Here is an 18079-nt window from a genome sequence, read left to right as displayed (position 1 = left end):
TACACTGCCTGTGTCCCCTAAGCCTTGTGCATCATGTGAGGTTTTCTGACATCAACTAAGCATCTAGTAATTCAATTCCAAAACTACTTGAAGTCAGCAGCAGTCCCACAAGTTAAAGGGCTCAGTTCCAAAGACTGCTGTCCTTCAGGTGCCAGATGAGATGGGTGCCCAGGCTGCCCACACTTCTGTCTGGCCAAGAACAAATTCAGGGGCTCCCATGACTCCATCCCCTCAGGCTGTCACTTGCTGGAATGACAGTGGACTCAGGAAAATACTGGACTTAGGTTTACCAGTGTATTATGTGGGCTAAGAGCAGGAACAGCCCAATGGAAGAGGCAACAAGGCCTCACTAGCAGCTCATGGGATCTCATTCACGTTTTCACACAGCTCCATCTCCAGGGCTTCCACCCTAGGGGACAACCTCATCAGTTGGTCTTCTGGTGACCAGTTAGTCCCATCCTGAGGCTACCTAGGGGGTCCCACAGCAAGTCACCTCATTTGTATGTAGGTGGGATAAAAAGAGATCATTAAAAATAAGACACAGGGCTGGGGATTTAGCTTAGTGGTTCCGCCACCTGCCGCCTGTTGCAGGCGCAAAGACCCAAGTTCAATCCCCAGTACCAAAAAAAAAAAAAAATAGAAGACACTTCTGTTAGCTTCTCGTTTTTTTCAAGTGTTTTAGGAACACTTGGACCAAGTGTGTCAGGAACCTGAGACCAAGATTTCTTCTACACCACACATGCCTTTCAGTTCTCCAGTTATCAAACTTCTACTCATTCTTTACAGTCAACTGTCAACTCCAATGAAACTGCCCCTGAATTTGCCCTTCAAACTGCTCTTTAGTGCATCCTCTGTGAGCTGCTGGAGGCAGGGTGGTGTCTCTGGGATCCCTGTGTACTCCACAGTTGTAGCTTCTGATGGTGGGACACAAGGAAGCAAGTTATGGCGGCTCTGCCTCAGGCCTTTCATCTCTCCTCTGGGCCAGGGAAACATTAATGTCACCCCAGACACAATGGTTCCTGACTCCAGCAGGGACCCCTTGTAGGTGGAGGGGACAGGCACTGCAATACTGTGGCACACCCCTACCGCCCAGCAGCGGAGCTGTCATGAGGATGCTGGAAAACAGGGCAAGCACAGCCTTCAGTGCTGCTCCATGCAGGGAAACCTCAAGGAGGGGGAACTGCATTCAGAGCAGGCTCTGATTTGAGTTCCAAAACCAGATGCCAACCTGCAGAGCTGGGGCAGTCCAAGTCCTGCACATTCGTGTTGGGTAGCTGTGGTAGTGCCCACAGCAGCTGGAATGTGCAGGCACATGGAACAGTCTTCAGGTCACTCCCTGGTCTCCTGGTGCATGGCCCTGGGCATGGGGGGATATGGGGAGCATCAGGGCCAGAGCTTTAAGGCCTGAGTCCACTCCCAGTAACTGATGGGCACAGACAGAAGAGATGCGATTTGTAACCACTTATGGCTGTTTATTTCATATCAGGCTCTGTACAAAATATTTACACATATTTTTTACAGAATAAGTAAATCACCTGAAGGTAAATAGATGCTTTCTTTTCAGTGGCAGAGAATACTGGTGTGAGCAAAGCTACATGAATTTTCTTTTTGGGCCCCAACACAAGCAAACATCACTTGCTTTGGGGATCTAAGGAGTTGTGGCCCTAGGACCCTGGTCACACACAGTTTCCCTTCCCCTGCCATGATTCCTTCAGATTTACAAGCACACTCAAGTGCTTGTGGCCAGAGGAGCAGAAGCTGCATCCTTTGTAGAGACAAGAACAAACTTGCTGGGGGAAAAGATGGGACATCTGCCACCTTGTCACCTCTGGATCCTGGGAGAATTTTCTGTTGTCCTGATGAGTCTGCCACTGAGTTAATCCACCTAGGTTGCACTCCCCTCAGGTGGGGCTCCTGCTGTGGGTATTGCCTACTGTGAGCTTGTCTGAGTTTAAAGTGCTTAGTTTAACACTCGACACCTCTGTGGAGCACTGGCCACCCACCCTGACATGGGCACATGGGGCGTGGGGTGCAATCCTTCCAGCATGTCCACTTGGAGAAGTCGCCCACCGAGAGAGAACAGTGCCAGAAAGACCAGAAGGATGAAAGTACGTGGCTGCTTTATACTGTACTCCATTCTTTAAAGCAGCAAAAGGCACTATTTTCAAGCCAAAGTTAACATAAAACCAACCTGGCTTTGCTTACAGGAAAGCTGTCCCAGGCCTGAGACTTCCCCTTGCTCCCAAGCCCTGCAGGTCCTCAGAGAAGCCTGGGGCAAGACCAGCTGTTGCTGGCTCCTGCCACAATCTTCAGGCTGTGCTGTGTCCCTTTCTGGGGCCCAGAAGTTTCCACTGACATTTCCAACGAGGCAGAGAGACCAGCTGTTGAGACAAATCAAACCAAGACAATGACAAGGCAGAGTGGGGCCTAGCTGGGAGGAGAAGGGAGATTTGTGGTAAATGGGAAGGAAGGAAAGGCAGTGAGGAGGTGGGCACTTTGGAAGTGTGGGGCTGTTTATAAACAGCAACTCTGGCAAATGTGAAATGTTAAAAGAGCTGAGTAGAAAATAAACTTCAGGAGCTTAGCTGCTTATCCTGATGAGGACCATTCTTACATATTAGGTGTATATGATTCTAAAAATATTAATAAATGTCTTCTACAAATACTATCTCTTGTACAAGAGAATGGGGGTGGGGCACGGAAGGCAGAGAAACCAGTCCAGAAATACTCCTTTCTGCTGTACTGGAAATGCCCACCTGATTTCTAGGGTGAAGCTAGATAGGATTTATCCAGTAATCTAGTTCATGTCTGATTTCTGACCAGCTAATAGAGATGCCACTGAGAAGACCCATTCGGGTCCCAGGCTGGAATCCTCTGCCCTCTCAGTTTCATTCTGAGGCCCGACTTCTTTAGCAGTGGCCCCTTCCTTCCTGTGGGCACCCCAGAGAAGGGAGAAGCCTAGGCCCAGACGCCCTCAAACAGCTGGGAGCTAAAGAACCCACATCCTACAATAGGCAGGGAGGTGACAGAGCGGAGCTCCAGTGTGCCGAGTGCTGTGCCCAGGCCCTGGGCCCTGCAGTGTCAGCCAGCTCTGCTACTGCCCCCAAGCCAAGGCCAACACAGGCAGGAAAGGGTGTCAGAGACAGAACACCCTTAGATGAAAACCTTTTAATCAAGGAAATTCCTCCCTCTCAGTCCTTCCATGGAAGGGCAAGGACTGACTGTGAGCAGAAGTGGCCCCTGTGGGTGAATTCAGGGGAACAGCTGCAGCTGGAACTTCGGGGCCCACTCCAGGGCACTCTTCACCACTGCCAATGCAGCTGCTCCAAGTGCCACCGTCAGCCCCATCACTGCCAGTTTCACAAAGCGGTTGGTCCTTGGTTTGGTCAGGACATCCTTTGTTCGAGCCTCTGGGCGCAGAAGTCCCCGAAACCGCTGCCGAAGCACCATGTCCGGCCTCTGCTGGGCTGACGCCAGCTCAAAGTCTTTGAAGGTAGAGGCTGCCGTTCTGTGGGGAAGGAGGCAGAAGTAGCATGGTGTGAGAAAGAAGAGCTGGAGCAAGTGCCCCACTCAAGAGGCTGAGGGCAGGGCTGTCCACTCTCAAGAATTCTTCTCTAGAAAGACTCAGACTCTAAGGTCCCAGGAACCAGGGACAGGCCCTGTGTCCAAAAGACATGAACCTCCCCTCATGCTCCAGGCTCACACACCTTGGACCCACTCACCTCTCAGCCTGTTGCTGGGCAGCTGCCTCTCGTGTGAGCTCAGAAGGGGGAAACTGAACAAAGAGGTCCCCTGCCCTGCTGATCAGTGTCTCATAGGGCAGGTCCTGAGGGATCTGGGACAACAGGTGGTGGACCGAGGCCATGTCACAGTCACAGTCCAGGACTTCCTGCTCACGGTATAACACAATCTGTGGGAAATAAGACCTTGCATCAGATAGCAGACACCCAGACTCAGCCTCTTGTGGAGGACACAGAAGGGAGCCCAACTCATATCCATCCAGGGAGAAGCAAGGGACATACTCTCTGAGTTGTTCCCACTAGGCTGGCCTCTCCTGCTATGGGCAGACTTGTGCCCTGATGTGAAAGGCACATTTGTCTCCTCAAGTGTCCCTCAGAATCTTCAAAGAAAGGAAGGACATTCTTTTAGGAAAAGAGGGAGATTCCTGAGAGATTCTCAGAACTCCAGTACAGCATAGTTCAAAAACAGGAAAGAGGGATCTTGCTCCCTTTAAATATCTTCCTTCTGACTGCTGGGCATAAAGCCAGAGCTGCAGAAGGGACCTGTGAAGACCTTCCCAGGTCTCCACCTCCATGCCACTCAGGCCTTCTGATAACTGGAGCCCCCACTACTGCCACAGCCACCTCACTTTCCTGGCCTAGCACTGATCTCCTTTCCTAAATCTGGTGAGGGTGAGTGCCGTGCACTGTGCCACTGACTCCCTAACAATGTGTGCCATGTAGTGCAGTTCCAGGAGGTGTCAGCAGGAATGCTAGCTATTCATAATGTACACTGGCACTTTAAGGTTTGCAAGAGACTCACAGTAAAGAAATCTGTTTAAGCTGTGTGCAGTGTGTGGTGCATGCCTGTAATCCTAGCACTCGGGAGGCTGAGGCAGGAGGATCACTGAGAGTTTGAGGCCAGCTTGGGCTACATAGTGAGTCTAAAGCCAGCCTGAACTGCATAGCAAGATACTGTCTCAAAACAAAAAAAGGGGAGGGGAGGAAGGAAGGAAGAGAAATCTGTAACTAGCATTTTCCAACTTTTTTTTCCATGACATCCTCTTTAACACTGCACAGATGGTGCCAAGGGACACCAACCTTGGAAGTGCCATCTTCTGCATGTTTTTGTAACTACTAGATTCCCCTTCAAGACAAAGACCAAGCTGGAAGGGTGATGGTGAATCTAGCTGCTGGCTCACAGCCTGTACCTACCACAGCTGCAAAGTAAATGGGCATCAGCGGGTGACAGGCCAGGAAGAAGTCATATAACCGCACCACGTGCTTGAAGTCAGACAGGACATGCCCAAACCAGGTGATGAGCCAGCTGAGGGCAAAGATGGTCCCCACTTCAGCACTAGGGGTAACAGAAATCCAGATGTTAGGTATCCTTGGCAAGTTATCCCTTCCCCTTCTCTGGGCCTTTGGCCACAGTGCTGGGGGAGAAAGAAGCATTTGGGAACTAGCATCTTCTCACAAAATACAGGCTTTAAGCCAGGCATGGTGGTGCACACCTGTAATCCCAGCACTCATGAGGCAGGAAGATCACCGTGAGTTTGAGGCCAGATTGGGCTACATAGTGAGCTCAAGGCCAGCCTGAACTACAAAGCAAGACCCTATCTCAAATCCCACTCCCCAAAAAAGTCTCTGAAATGTGCTATGACACTAATATCAGAACAGTGTCCCAGCTGCCTTATCTCCTAATGCTCAAAAGATGTCAACTGTAGGAATAAGAGCTGTTCTCGGAGAAGTATACCAGGATGGCTTTCCTTCTGAGACACTTACCCTTGTGATGGCACAGGCACATTTTCTCAGGTGTAGAACACAATTAATTTTTCAGTTAACATGAGAGCCCAAACCATCTTGAAAGTTATTATCTAAATTAAAAAATCTATGGCACATGCAAAGAAATACTTCTCCTTGATACTTGGGGAAACCATCCACAGATGTCCTTGTCCTTGATGACCTCGTCCTCGATGGCCTTGTCCTCTTCTCTTCTCAATCCCTTAGGACTCTGTATTTCTCCTGGGCAAGAGCCTCAAAGTCTACGTTGGCAAGCTCATTTTAGCTATCTCTCCCCATCAGATATAAAGTCTTCAAGGCATGAGCTGTAACATCTTTGCAACCCCACAAGGGCACAATACCCAAAAAGTGTTCCAAGACTGCAGAGAACTCAACTACAGAGATCACAAGTGACTGGAAAGGACAACTTCGAAGAACTATGCACTAATCAGCAAAAGATGATGGTGAAACTGAGAGAACTCTTGAGGAAGGAATGAGCTAGGAGGGAGAGTATGGCACAGCCGTGTGTGCGTGTGTGTGTGTGTGTGTGTGTGTGTATGTGAATATAAATGCATACGTACCTCTGCATGAAGTCATGGAGTTCTGGATTCACCTGGTCAATGATGGGCATCAGGTAGTTTAATATGTGCTTGGTGTTGTCCATTGTGGAATCCATGAAATCCCTGGAGGGAGATAATTTGGTACGCTTGGTCAGATCAAATGCTTGATCAAGGCTGGGGGGCAGAGTGGGCTCAAACCACTGAAGAAACTGACTACAAGATGGGCCAAGGAGTTATCCTAAGGGGGCTGGAGGAATGATACCCATCCTCTTAGTTCCTCTACATAGGTACCTGAGGTGGTGGGTAGATAATTTTTCTACCAGGGATGTTGCCAGCTTCTCGCCTACCACCAGCAGAAATGTGACCACGATGTCATGGTAGCCCTGGTAGTAGTGCAACTGAGGGTTCCGCTCCAAGATGAGGAGGATGATGTCGATGAGCTCTTCCTGGAGCCCTTCCCTCTGTTCATCTGGCATGCCTGGGGAGAGGAGGGGAGAGATGCACTGGAACATGGTAGGCAGTGGCCTCGTGACAAAGAGGTTAGGAGGGTCAACAACAGATTTTTTGGAGGTGTCCAATGAAATAAATTAGGAACAAGTTGATAACAGCTGTCAGATCCACATACTGCTACCACCTCCTGGCACACAGCAAAGAACCACAAGCCATCAACCTGACAGCCTTAGGGGGAACCTAGAGACACCACTTTAACCAAGCTATCACTTAGCGTCACTGACCACAGGACTTGGGACAGCACGCACCTCCTGAAGTGACATGCTGACAAGAGCTCTGCAGCACAGCAGTGGAACTCCTATCAACAGTGCGTAAACCTGAATCCCCTATGAGGAAAACCAGACCAACCCAAAGTATGGGAAATATAACAAAATAAATGGCCTGTCAGAGTATACAAAGGAACTGTTCTAGATTTTAAAAGCCTAAAAAGATAAGAGGAATGGGAAATGCATAACTTTCTATTTCCTTTTTCTTTCTTTTTTTTAATTTTGGGTTTTTGAAACAGGGTCTTGCTATGTAGTTCAGGCTGGCCTTGAACTCACAGTGATCCTCCCGCCTTAGCCTCCTGAGTGCTGGGATCACAGGTGTGCATCACCACGCCCAGTCTATTTCCTTTTTCTATAATGGATATTATTAGGATAAATGGTGAAAGCTCAATAAAATCTGTGGGTCAGATAATGGTACTTTTGGCACATGGTGCATATCACCCACACTGGCTGCTTAATGTCTTATAGTGCTCCATGTATTGGCCAGCATGTTGGCCGGGAGATCTGAGGCAGCGACACAGCAGGAGCCACTGGAAGGGAAAGACAATAAGTCAGAGGTGGAAGAGCAGGAGGAACCTGAAGCGGCACACAGCAGCAAGAAGTGGGTAGTGCCAGGTATTGTGTACCTGGGTCACATCCCACTGCACTTCTGACCCCTGTACATTTGCAATCTCTTCAGTGTCTATGGTGAGGGTGGACATGTGTTCTTTCAGGCTGATGACAGGTTTGTGAGATGCAAGAAGGCAGCAGCGGCCTTGGGAGGAAAAAAGGGATCCAACTACAGCAAGGGCTACACCAAGGGCTGGGTGGAGTTCCAGGACAAGCACACAGCCAAGTGTGTGGCTGCGAGTCTGCACAACATGCCCATGGGTGCCTGCAGGTGCAGTCCCTTCCCCTATGACCTGTGAAACCTCAAGCATTTGCACTGTTTTACTTGGTCCCACCTCAATGAACACCTTGCCTTTGAGCACCAGGTACACAGGCAGTGCCTAAGAGCCTAGGCTGGCTTCGGAGTGTGAAGTGGGGATGTTTCCTTGATGCTAAAGGGGACCTTACCTGCCCAGACAGCCCTTGGACCTTTGCCCAGCATCCCACTGAGCAGGAGCTAAGAGTCCGGAAAGCAGCTCAGCCAGGAGGGCTTGAATGGGTTCGCCTGGCTACTGCACAGGATCAGGCCTGCTCCAACTGAGGGTTTCTTGCCAGGATCTTTGGAGCCCCATCACCATCAGAGAACATGGTGGGACCTTCAGTAGCCAAGGACTGCTGAGGGGCAGGAAGGCTCCTTCCATCTTCTGGCCTTGCCCTGCTTCCTGTCTACCTTATGCTAGAGTGAGACTGACTACCCAGGCAGACATTTTCTGTCTCTCAGACCAGGAGTCTTTGATGAGGACTGAGATATGGAAGTTTTGTGGGTCTCCCCTGTCCCTCTTGCCCAACTTCTATAAGTGCCTGGCTGAGGCACCTCATTCACACTAGTGTGATTATGACTGTTCCTGATCCCTGTTTCATTTGTTTGACTTTCAATTGTCTGCCTCTTGCCCAGTGGGGTCCTCTAAAAAATCCCACGACCTAGCCCCAGGTGTGGACTTTATTTCCAACTAGAGTGATAATGGCCCAGCATTCTTGTCCTGTTTACTGATACAGGTAAGGGCAGCAACAGCAGCATGTTTATTTAGAAAACATTAACATATATAGGAGATAATGGGTTGGGACTGAGTTGAGAACCTTTCTTCAAATACATTGATGGGAAATATAATACATTTTTTGTATGCTTTAAAAAAAGATAATGGTACTTTTCAATGCTGTCACTGATTTTGGTAACTGTACTATAGTTACATAAGGGCCTTATTTTTAGAACTATATCCTGAAATATTTTTGGCAAGGGTCGACATGTTTGCAATTTTAAGTGGCTCCAAAAAGATTGTATGTCTGTATGGAGGAAAAAAAGAGAGCAGTCAGCTAATAAAACACATGTGGGGAGGTCATGAGAAGCCGGACCCATGTGGAAGCTGCTACCTGTCACGGGACTGGCTCCAGGAGAACCATATAGACTTTTGACTGGTGTTGAGTATGTTGTTGGAAGGAAAAACTGTGCCATTTTAATTGACAATGATCAGTCCATCAGTCGAAATCATGCTGTGTTAACTGCTAACTTTTCTGTAACTAACTTGCAAACAGGTGAAATTCCTACTTTAATAGTCAAAAGATAATTCTAAGTATGGTACCTTTGTTAATGAGGAAAAAATGCAGAATAGCCCTTCTCGAACTTTGAAGACAGAGGACGGAGTTACCTTTGGAGTGTTTGAAAGTAAATTCAAAGTAGAATATGAGCCTTTGGCTTCATGCTCCTCTTGTTTAGATGTCTCTGGGAAAACTGCTTTAAGTCAAGCTATATTACAACTTGGAGAAGGGCTGGGGATTTAGCTCAGTGGTTTCACTGCCTGCTGTGCAACCCCAAGGACCCGAGTTCAATCCCTAGCACCAAAAAAACCCCCAAAAACAAAAAAAACCAACTTGGAAGACTTACAGTAAACAACTAGACAGAAGAATGTACTCGCCTTGTTATGGTATCAGTTAAAGTTACCATTAAAACAATATGTGCACTCATTTGGGAATGTCCGATTGTAAAGCCAGAATATTTTACTGAATTTGTTAAAGCAGTTCAGTCCAAGAAACAGCCTCCACAAATTGAAATTTTTGCCCACCTGTTGATGAACCAGCCATTGGAAGTAAAAATATTGATGTTAGGACGAAAGGAAAGAAAACAAATCTTCAAAGGGAAAACATTTGTATTTTTAAATGCCAAACAGCATAAGAAATTAAGTTCAGCAGTTGTTTTTGGAGGTGGAGAAGCTAGGTTGATAACCGAAGAAAATGAAGAAGATAGTTTTTTTTCAGCTCCTGGAACTTGTGTTGTTGACATAGGAATAACAAATACACAGATCTTAATTCCTGACTCCCAGAAAAAATGGATTCACTCAATTATGGATATACTCCAAAGGCAGGGTCTTAGACCTATTCCTGAAGCAGAAATTGGATTGGCAGTTATTCTCATGACTACAGAGAATTACTGTGATCCTCAGGGCTAGCCCAGCACAGGATTAAAGACAAAGACTCCAGGGCCAAGCCTTTCACAAGACTGGTCAGTCAGCGAAAAACTCATGTCAAGTGCTCCTGAGAACACTGCAACCTATGTAGCTGACACAGAATCGGACCAGGGACATACATGTATGTATTTGAGTGAAGGGCCAAAAGAAATAAAAATCTCCAAAATGGAACAAAAATATGGATCATCTTCACAAGAAATACCCATTATAAAAGAAGTCCCCAAAACAAGCTCCAATAATAACATAGCATCAAATACTCTGGTTAGGGCAAATATCCAAAAGTATCAGCTTGCACCTACTAAATTCCCAAGTGTAAATAAAAGTAGAGATTGTGCTTCTCAGCAACAGACAAATACCATTAGAAACTACTTTCAGCCATCTCCCAAAAAAAGGGAAAGGGATGAAGAAAACCAAGAAATGTCTTCTCCAAATCAGAAAGAATAGAAATGTTTTGTTCTCTTTTAGAACAAACACAACCTGCTATAACCTCACTACGGAAAAACAAAGAGCAAAATCTATCTCAGAATGAACCTATGGACACAAAATCAGAAAAGTTATTTACAGATGATGAAGATTTAAAATCCAGTGTGAAAAACTCTGACAATAAATCTGTTTCTACAGAAAGTCTAAGATCAAAAAAAAAGAAAAGAAATTGATTTGGCCATAGAAGATGAACTATTGGAGCAGTTATTCAAGAACACAAGACCAGAGATAGAAACTGAAGTGAAAGTTGAAAAACAAGAATATGTCAACATTAGAAAAAAGCCAAGATTGGATATAGAAACAAATAACAATTTTGATGATAAAACAATACCAGAAAGTGACAAAATACCTCAAGAAAGTGAAGTTGGGAAGAAATGTGAGCTCAAGAAAGAATCACTGTGGTCAACTAAAGAAATATCTAATAATGATGAACTTCAGGACAGCAGTGAGATGGTTCCAAAAAAGTTGTTAATGACTGAATTTAGATCAATGGGGGTTAATAACTCCACTTACAGAAATCTGTGTGGGATAAATAGTGATCATGGTCATCAACCAAAGAATTTCACGAAATTCCAAAAGGTCACCTTTCCTGGAGCAGGTAAACTTCTGCACATCATTGGAGGATCAGATCTAATAGCTCATCATGCTCAAAAGAATGCAGAATTAGAAGATTGGTTGAGACAGGAAATGGAGGTACAAAAGCAACAGGCAAAAGGAGAGCCTCTTGCTGATGATCTCTTTAGGTATAATCCTAAAATCCTAATGTGAAAAGGAGAAGATAATTGAGAACTTTAAAAAGAAATTAGGAGCCGTCGCCTGCCTCACAAGCGCAAGGTCCTGAGTTCGATCCCTGGAACCAAAAAAAAGGAAATTATGAAAACAAGCTTCCCAGCAAGCATTTACTTCAGGCCGAGATACATGAATACAGTGTATGGAAGAGATTTAAGTTTTTGTGGCCCAAATTTTTTAAATAAAATGCACAAAACTCTAAAAAAACCCAAAAAAACCACATGTGAAGGAAATTTAGGTAAAAGGTATCTGGGGAATTCTTTTTCCTATTTCTGCAATATTTTTTTCCTGTACCAGGAATTGAACTCAGGACCTTGCACTTGCCAGGTAGGTGTGGTGCCACTGAGCTATATCCCTGGCCCTATTTTTGCAACTTTTTGGAATAAAATTATAATTTTAAAATAAAAAAACTACATATTCCCCTCTAAACCAAACCAAATAGTCCTGGAAGCACTGATCTCCTCAACTCATAGGTGCAGCTGGAAGATGGCCCAGTCCAGCCCGGTCAGCATGGCTCCTCTGCTTTTCATTGTGAGAACTTGAACCTGCTCTTCCTAAGCTGACACTCAACAAGGCAAAGGCTGTGCTCAGCCTGAGTACCAAGCCCATGAACAATGGCACACGGCTGTCATGTTTGAGTCCTGCCTCTCCTGGGTACTTCTGCAGCTGGAAAAGAACTTGGACCTCAAGGCTCAGCTCAAGGGAGCTAAACACTGCAGCAGTCAAGGAAATTGAAGCTAGTGGCCGGAAAGCTATCACGATCTTTGTTCCAGTTCCCCTGTTGAAATATTCTCAGAAAATCCTATTTTGGCTAGTATGCAAACTGGAAAAAAAAGTTCAGTGGGAAGCATGTGGTCTTTATTGCTCAGAAGAGTTCTGCCTAAGCCAACTCAAAAAGCCACATAAAAAGCAGTGTCCTCGGAGTCACATGCTGACAGCTGTGCATGCCACAACCTCTGAGGACTTGGTCTTCCTCACTGACAATGTAAGCCAGAGACTCTGAGTAAGATCGGAGGGCAGCCTGCTCGGAAGGCTCCTGTGGTGTGGCACAGCAGAACAGGTGGAACACAAGGCTGAAGCTCTCTGCAGTTGCTAAGAAGCTCATGGGCAAGGGTGTTAATTCTGAATCCCCTGAGTTTGAGTTGTAAATTAAAATGACTAAAGTATTACAGTTAAAGAGAAGGGGAAAAAAAAAGGTCAAACCTCGCCTGGTGCACTGCTTTAGAATGGCATAGAGCCCAGTTTTCCCACACTGTAAGCTGAGCTTTCACAGTTACAGAGAACAAAGTTGAAGTAAGGGCCTAGATTTCACTGACAAGGGCTTAGGGTTAAAGCAGGGCCTCTCTTGCCCATATTTACCTCACCTTTCTCCAACAATGTGTATTAGAGAAGGTAAAATGAAGTAAACCAAGAACTACAGGTAGGTAAAGTAGTAAAAGTAATGGGAGTAAAAATTAAACCCTATTTGAAGTTCCAATGTAGAGTGGTCAGGGAAGCAGAAGAACACGAATGGAAAAAGAATATGAAACCACAAGGAGAGTTCAGCTTGTAAGAAGAATATCCCAGACTGACTGATGCAACACAAATGGAATTGGAATAAAGGGTTCAGAGATAAAACAGGTTACCTAGGGGAAAGGGGGGAGGTATGTATCCTGTGTGGTCTTATCCAAAAGAGCAGGACTAGAAAGGTGACTCGGCTATGGACACATGTCTTACCCAAACCAAAGTGGAACCAGAAGCGGTGGTGCACATCTATAATTCCAGCGCTTAGAAGGCTAAGGTAGGAGGATTCTGAGTTAGAGGCCAGCCTAGGCAACATAGCAAGTTCAAGGACTATACAGCATAGTAAGACCCTATTTCAAAAAAATTTTTTAAAAATTATAAGTGAAGTTGGAAGGCTACTGGCTACAGGGGAGTCACAAGTGCCTTTCCAGGGAGCAAGGATACAAACAGGAAAGAAGGTCTGTAACAGACAAATCCAAGCCAGTGCTTGGTTTCAGATGAGTGAAGTCATAGGGTTAGAGGCTCTTGTTCCCTTAGCGATTCTCCTCTTCACAGACCTTAGGTGGAAGTGCCAGAGGAAGCAAAACAGATCATAAACATGAGGTCTGCTTCCCATTGGCCTTCAATGTGCCAAAGGAAACAACATTCTTCTCCTTCCTGGGGAGGAGGTAATTTTAGGAATAGACTCCGTAAAGATGCAGGAAACAGCCTCCCTTCCAGGGAAGGTAACCCAAAATACGTATATGTAAGATAGCACTATTTATAAATCTAATTAAATGAAGACACTAATAGTTCTTGTTAGTGCCCAATTCCAAGCTAACCTGCTCTCTGAAGCTAGACATGGCTCTAACCATGTGTATGAAGGGCTCTCCTGTTTACCACCAAGAGAAATTATTTTAGGCTCTGGGTTTCAGAGTGGAGGTCTGACAGTGACTAGTCAACAAAACAATCACTCAGCAGACAGAGCACTAAATGTGCCTGAGGAGCAGGGTCCTGTGCCTTAGGTCACTCTGGGTGCTGGGATGGAAACTCCTTGGGACTGGGAAGCACCCACACAAGAAGGCAAGTGCAAGGGGACAGAAAGGCTCATTCCAATTGTGGCAAGGGTGGAGAGCTTCTCACCAGGGGGGAAGCGCCGTAGGGACCGCCTGACATCCAGCAGCACTTGTTGGTAGTCCTTGCTCACCTGCCGTAGGTCCTTTCCTATTGGAGGAAGAGGAACATGTTTTGGCAAGAATGTCTGCAAGCCCATGTAGAAGCAAAACATTCTAGGATATTGAAGGCCTGGGGGACACATACTAGTTTATTCTTGAAGAGGCTATCACTCAAGATACAATTGGGAAGGAATCCCTATTTTAGTTCAAAACACATGCTATTCCATGCAAGTCATGGAGATAGTCAGAAGAGGGACACAGGCTGTCCAGGTGGCAGTACAGTGGGTAGAGATCAACAGAGAGGAAAGGAGGCCTGGGCCTGTGGGGGCTGCCCTGTGTATCACTAGGGACCTGCCCACATCTGTAAGTGAGGATATTCCCTTCCCTATGTACTTCTCAGGTTCCATGATGACTGCATAAAATCATGGCCCTGGTAACCAAAGACCCTTGGTACAACTCTAACTTCTGTAACACTGTGTGAGCCCTGAGCTGTTCAACAGGAATAAAGTGAGATAAAGAAAAATCTAGCCAGGCATTGTGGCACACTCCTGTAATCCTAGTACTGAAGCAGGAGGATCACAAGTTTGAGTCTCACCTTGGCAACTTAGCGAAACCCTGTGACTTAGTCATTTTTCTTGCTGCTGAGACAAAATACTCAACACCCAAAGTTAAAGGAGGAAAAGTTTATTTTAGCTCTCAGTTTGTAGAGGTTTCAGTCCATAATCAGCTAGCTTCAAGGCAGGGTGGTATGGCACACAGGCATCACAGAAGACAGATAGTTCATGGCGGGCAGAAGGCAGCAAAGCAAGCAAGGGACGACCATAGCTCCTTCTATCCCTTATATCTTACCCACGCTACTTAGGGCAGGTAGCACTCACACCTTTAATCCTAGTGCCCTTGATCCTAGTGCTGCACCATGAATCAATTCTAGCACCACACACTCTAGATCCAGTCACCTCTGAAAAAGCCCCACCTATGACTGCACGAGGCTTTCGGGGGACATCTAGACACAAGCCATAACACCTTGCCTGAAAAAAAGAGAAGGAAAAAAAAGAGCTGGGATGTAGCTCAGTGGCAGAGCACCCTTGTTTTTCAATCCCGAGTACCACACGCACACACACACGCACACACGCATGCACACACACACACACACACACACACACACACAAATTTTAATACCTCTTGGTCCTGAAATTGTAAAATTAAAATGCCACCGATAGGAGACAGAGCTTGTGGTCAGGGCATAAGCCCAATACAATGTAAAAGTAAGGAGGCTGTCTTTCGCTATGTGCAGGTGTACACTTCGCTCAACCCAAATCAAGGACTATGAAAGAAGTGTCCATTTCCCTCACAACCCCAGTTGACAGCTCTGAAAGAAGCCTGTACAATTCTTCCTTACACACAGATTTCATCTTATCAGGAGACCTGGGAAGTGTGGGATCTGAGAGAAGAATGTCATCTCAAAGCCTGGCTTTACATATGTTACTTATTAGGACTAAAATGTATTTAACAGATGTTGGGAAAAGGGAAGAAAATGTTCAGATGGGAAGGGGACCAGGGGAGGAGGGAGAGAGAAAGGAAGTGATAAGAAAAAAAAAAGAAAATGGAAAGAAAAAATGGGAAACAATGCTTTTGTACACAGGAAGAAGAGGGGATTTGGGGGGAGGGGAGGAATGGAAAAAAAGAGGCAGGATGAACCATGTACAGGTACAAATTCCCTACGATGAGTGTTATCACTTATGTATCCCTAAAATGTACCAATAAATGTTTTGCTGTATTAAAAAAATCTACTTATCAGTTATCAGGCCTTATTTTCAGAGTGAGCTCTAGCATTTTAATGTTCATCTATTTTTGGTTCAAAATGAGCACAAAATCAAGCATCCTAGAATCCCTTTCTCCCTGACTCCTAGACAAGCTCCCCTCTGGGGCCCCATGCCCAGTACCTGGTGCAGGTGATGGATCACTGGTGTTGACATTGAGGAGCTTGGGCCACACTTTTTGTCTGATCTCATCGGTCAGGAGTCCTCCTTCACTGATAGCCATGCGTCTAAGGGCAGCCACATCAGTGGGATCACTGTTCAGAGCCTGGTAGATCTCTGCCACTTTCTTTTTCCTTTTGGTGTTGAAGTCTGCAAAAAAACATAGTGTGCAGGGAGCATCAGGCACACATTCAGCACGTGTAATTTTTTGCTTAGGGCTTCATCTCCTTATTTGGTTTGAAGTAAGGTAGGTAACTTCTCTTACACATATAGCTTCTAGATCATCTGCTGGGAGAGGCAGGATTAATTGGCCCAGTGTGCTGACTCTCACAGACAAGTTGCCTACTTTTAAAAAGATGATGTTTTTCTATAGGTTTGGACCAACAATAATATGCAGAGATTATACTTTTAAAGAAAAAAAGAGGCAGTTAAAAAAAAGATATGTTAACATCAGATAGGTGGTAGTTCAGACCCTGGCCCTGCAACTTATTAATTCTATAACTTTGGGCAGAACACATCACCTTTTGGTCCTCTGGACTGACACTTTCCTGTCAAGACAGTCACTACGGTACACAGTTCATATTGACCAAACAGAAGTTCCCCTCATTCTGAAATAGCAAATTTTTAAAAATCAACCTACAGATATTTAACTGGCATATATTATGTAAAACACTATGGAGATATATGTGCACCCATGTTCATAGCAGCACAGTTTGTAATAGCTAAAGCTTGGAAGCAGCCCAAGTGCCCATCAACTGGAAATTGGATAAAGAAAATGTGGGTTTTTTAATAAAATGGAGTACTACTCAGCCATAAAGAACGAAAAACTAGAGTCATTTATAGCTATATGGATGCATATCGAGGCCATACTCTTAAGTGAAATAAATAGGACACACGTGTAAATACTGAATAGTTTCTCTAGTGTGAGGAACTGACAGTGTAAACGAGGGTTAAAATGATTAAAATGAATAACTGATAATTTGAAATAGGAAAAAAGGTCCAAAGACAAAGGAGTGAAGGGAGAGGAAGGGGAAAGGAAAAGAGGGAAAGGAAAAACTAAGAAAAGAAAAACAAAAGGAAATGATGTCTATGTAAATACAGAAGGGTGGAGGGGGTGAAGGACACACAGGTAATGGGGAAAAAATGAGAACCAAGATATATCATGTACAGGTACAAACACCCAATGATAAATGTAAATGAATTGTATACCTAAAATGTACCAATAAAAGAACAAAAAAAAAGAAAAGAAAAAAAACACTATGGAGATACACTGTGCAAGTAATAAGCAAGGAATTAAAATTACAATAAATGTTCAGTAAATCTAGGCATATCTAGCAGTTAATGCCAATGTTTTCCTGTTCTTTCTTTCTTTTTTTTTTTGGTACTGGGGATCAAACTCCGAGACCCTGTGCTTGTGAGGCAGGCGGTGGAACCACTGAGATAAATCCCTGGGCCTTCCTGTTCTTTCTTAATATCCAAACTTCACAGAGTTTATAAATCTCAATCTAAGAACTTTTCCTTGTTTATATAGGAAAAATACAATTCAAAATTCAGAACTAAGGCTGGGGATGTAGTTCAGTGATAAAGTGCTTGCTGAGGTACTGAGTTTGATTACCAGAACTATGAAACAAAACAAACAAAAACGATACTACATTTTAGTGTATGTGCTGCGGAGGTGAACACAATACATTTTAAACAAAACCACAGGGAAACATCTCCAGCTAAAGGCCACATCAGAATCGCATGTAAGTATTTTCAAAAGCAGTGTGTCAAAGGCTGCTTGAGTTTCCAGTATGGCTGGTAGAGAGGCAATGATACTGCACACAAAGGAGGTGTTTCTCAACAACCATATTAATCACCAATGATTAGGAAGTAATGTTTTAAGCATCTTGCATTCTTATGTTATTTACAGATATTTTACTGAGTTTAAATTACTTTTTAAGGAAATGTGGTTGATATCATATAATTCTTCTATTTAAAATAATGGGCTCTGGCACATGGCTGTAATCGCAGCTACCTGGGATGCTAAAGATGATCATGAGTTTGGGGTGAGTCTGGGTAGTTTAGTGAGACCCTGTCTCAAAAAGGGGGGGCCTTGGGTTTTAGCTTAGTGCTAGCCTAGCATTCATAGGGCCCTGGGTTCAATTCCCAGTAAATGAAATGAAGTGAAATAAAATAAAATAAAATAAAAATAAAATAAGGGCCCACAGGTTTTCAGAGTTTTATA

At 44.9% G+C, this 18079-nt stretch overlaps 1 protein-coding gene and 2 pseudogenes across 3 annotated transcripts in view; 2 read left to right on the top strand and 1 right to left on the bottom strand.

Moving 5' to 3' along the window:
- Window positions 1–1446: 1446 nt before the first annotated feature.
- Window positions 1447–18079, bottom strand: part of Tbc1d20 (TBC1 domain family member 20) — a 22518-nt gene continuing 5885 nt past the window's right edge. For 2 of the 3 annotated variants that reach the window (XM_004840628.3, XM_021254933.1), the window contains exons 2-8: window positions 15817–16002; window positions 13842–13922; window positions 6353–6539; window positions 6083–6184; window positions 4935–5076; window positions 3723–3910; window positions 1447–3508 (exon numbers count right to left, since the gene is read on the bottom strand). In XM_004840628.3, the coding sequence (XP_004840685.1) occupies window positions 3253–3508; window positions 3723–3910; window positions 4935–5076; window positions 6083–6184; window positions 6353–6539; window positions 13842–13922; window positions 15817–16002 (1142 nt within the window). In that variant the 3' untranslated portion in view covers window positions 1447–3252. The remainder of the gene's footprint in view (window positions 3509–3722; window positions 3911–4934; window positions 5077–6082; window positions 6185–6352; window positions 6540–13841; window positions 13923–15816; window positions 16003–18079) is intronic. The other variant, XM_004840629.3, reaches the window with a different exon arrangement.
- LOC101723538 (activator of basal transcription 1 pseudogene) lies at window positions 6539–8835 on the top strand (annotated as a pseudogene).
- Window positions 8838–17495, top strand: LOC101723184 (nibrin pseudogene; annotated as a pseudogene).

This window comes from Heterocephalus glaber, unplaced genomic scaffold, assembly GCF_053883595.1.
Source record: "Heterocephalus glaber isolate CG9 unplaced genomic scaffold, H.glaber_assembly_v1.0 deba00001532, whole genome shotgun sequence".
Taxonomy (NCBI): Eukaryota; Metazoa; Chordata; class Mammalia; order Rodentia; family Bathyergidae; genus Heterocephalus; species Heterocephalus glaber.
This window is presented reverse-complemented; position numbering and strand designations above follow the sequence as displayed.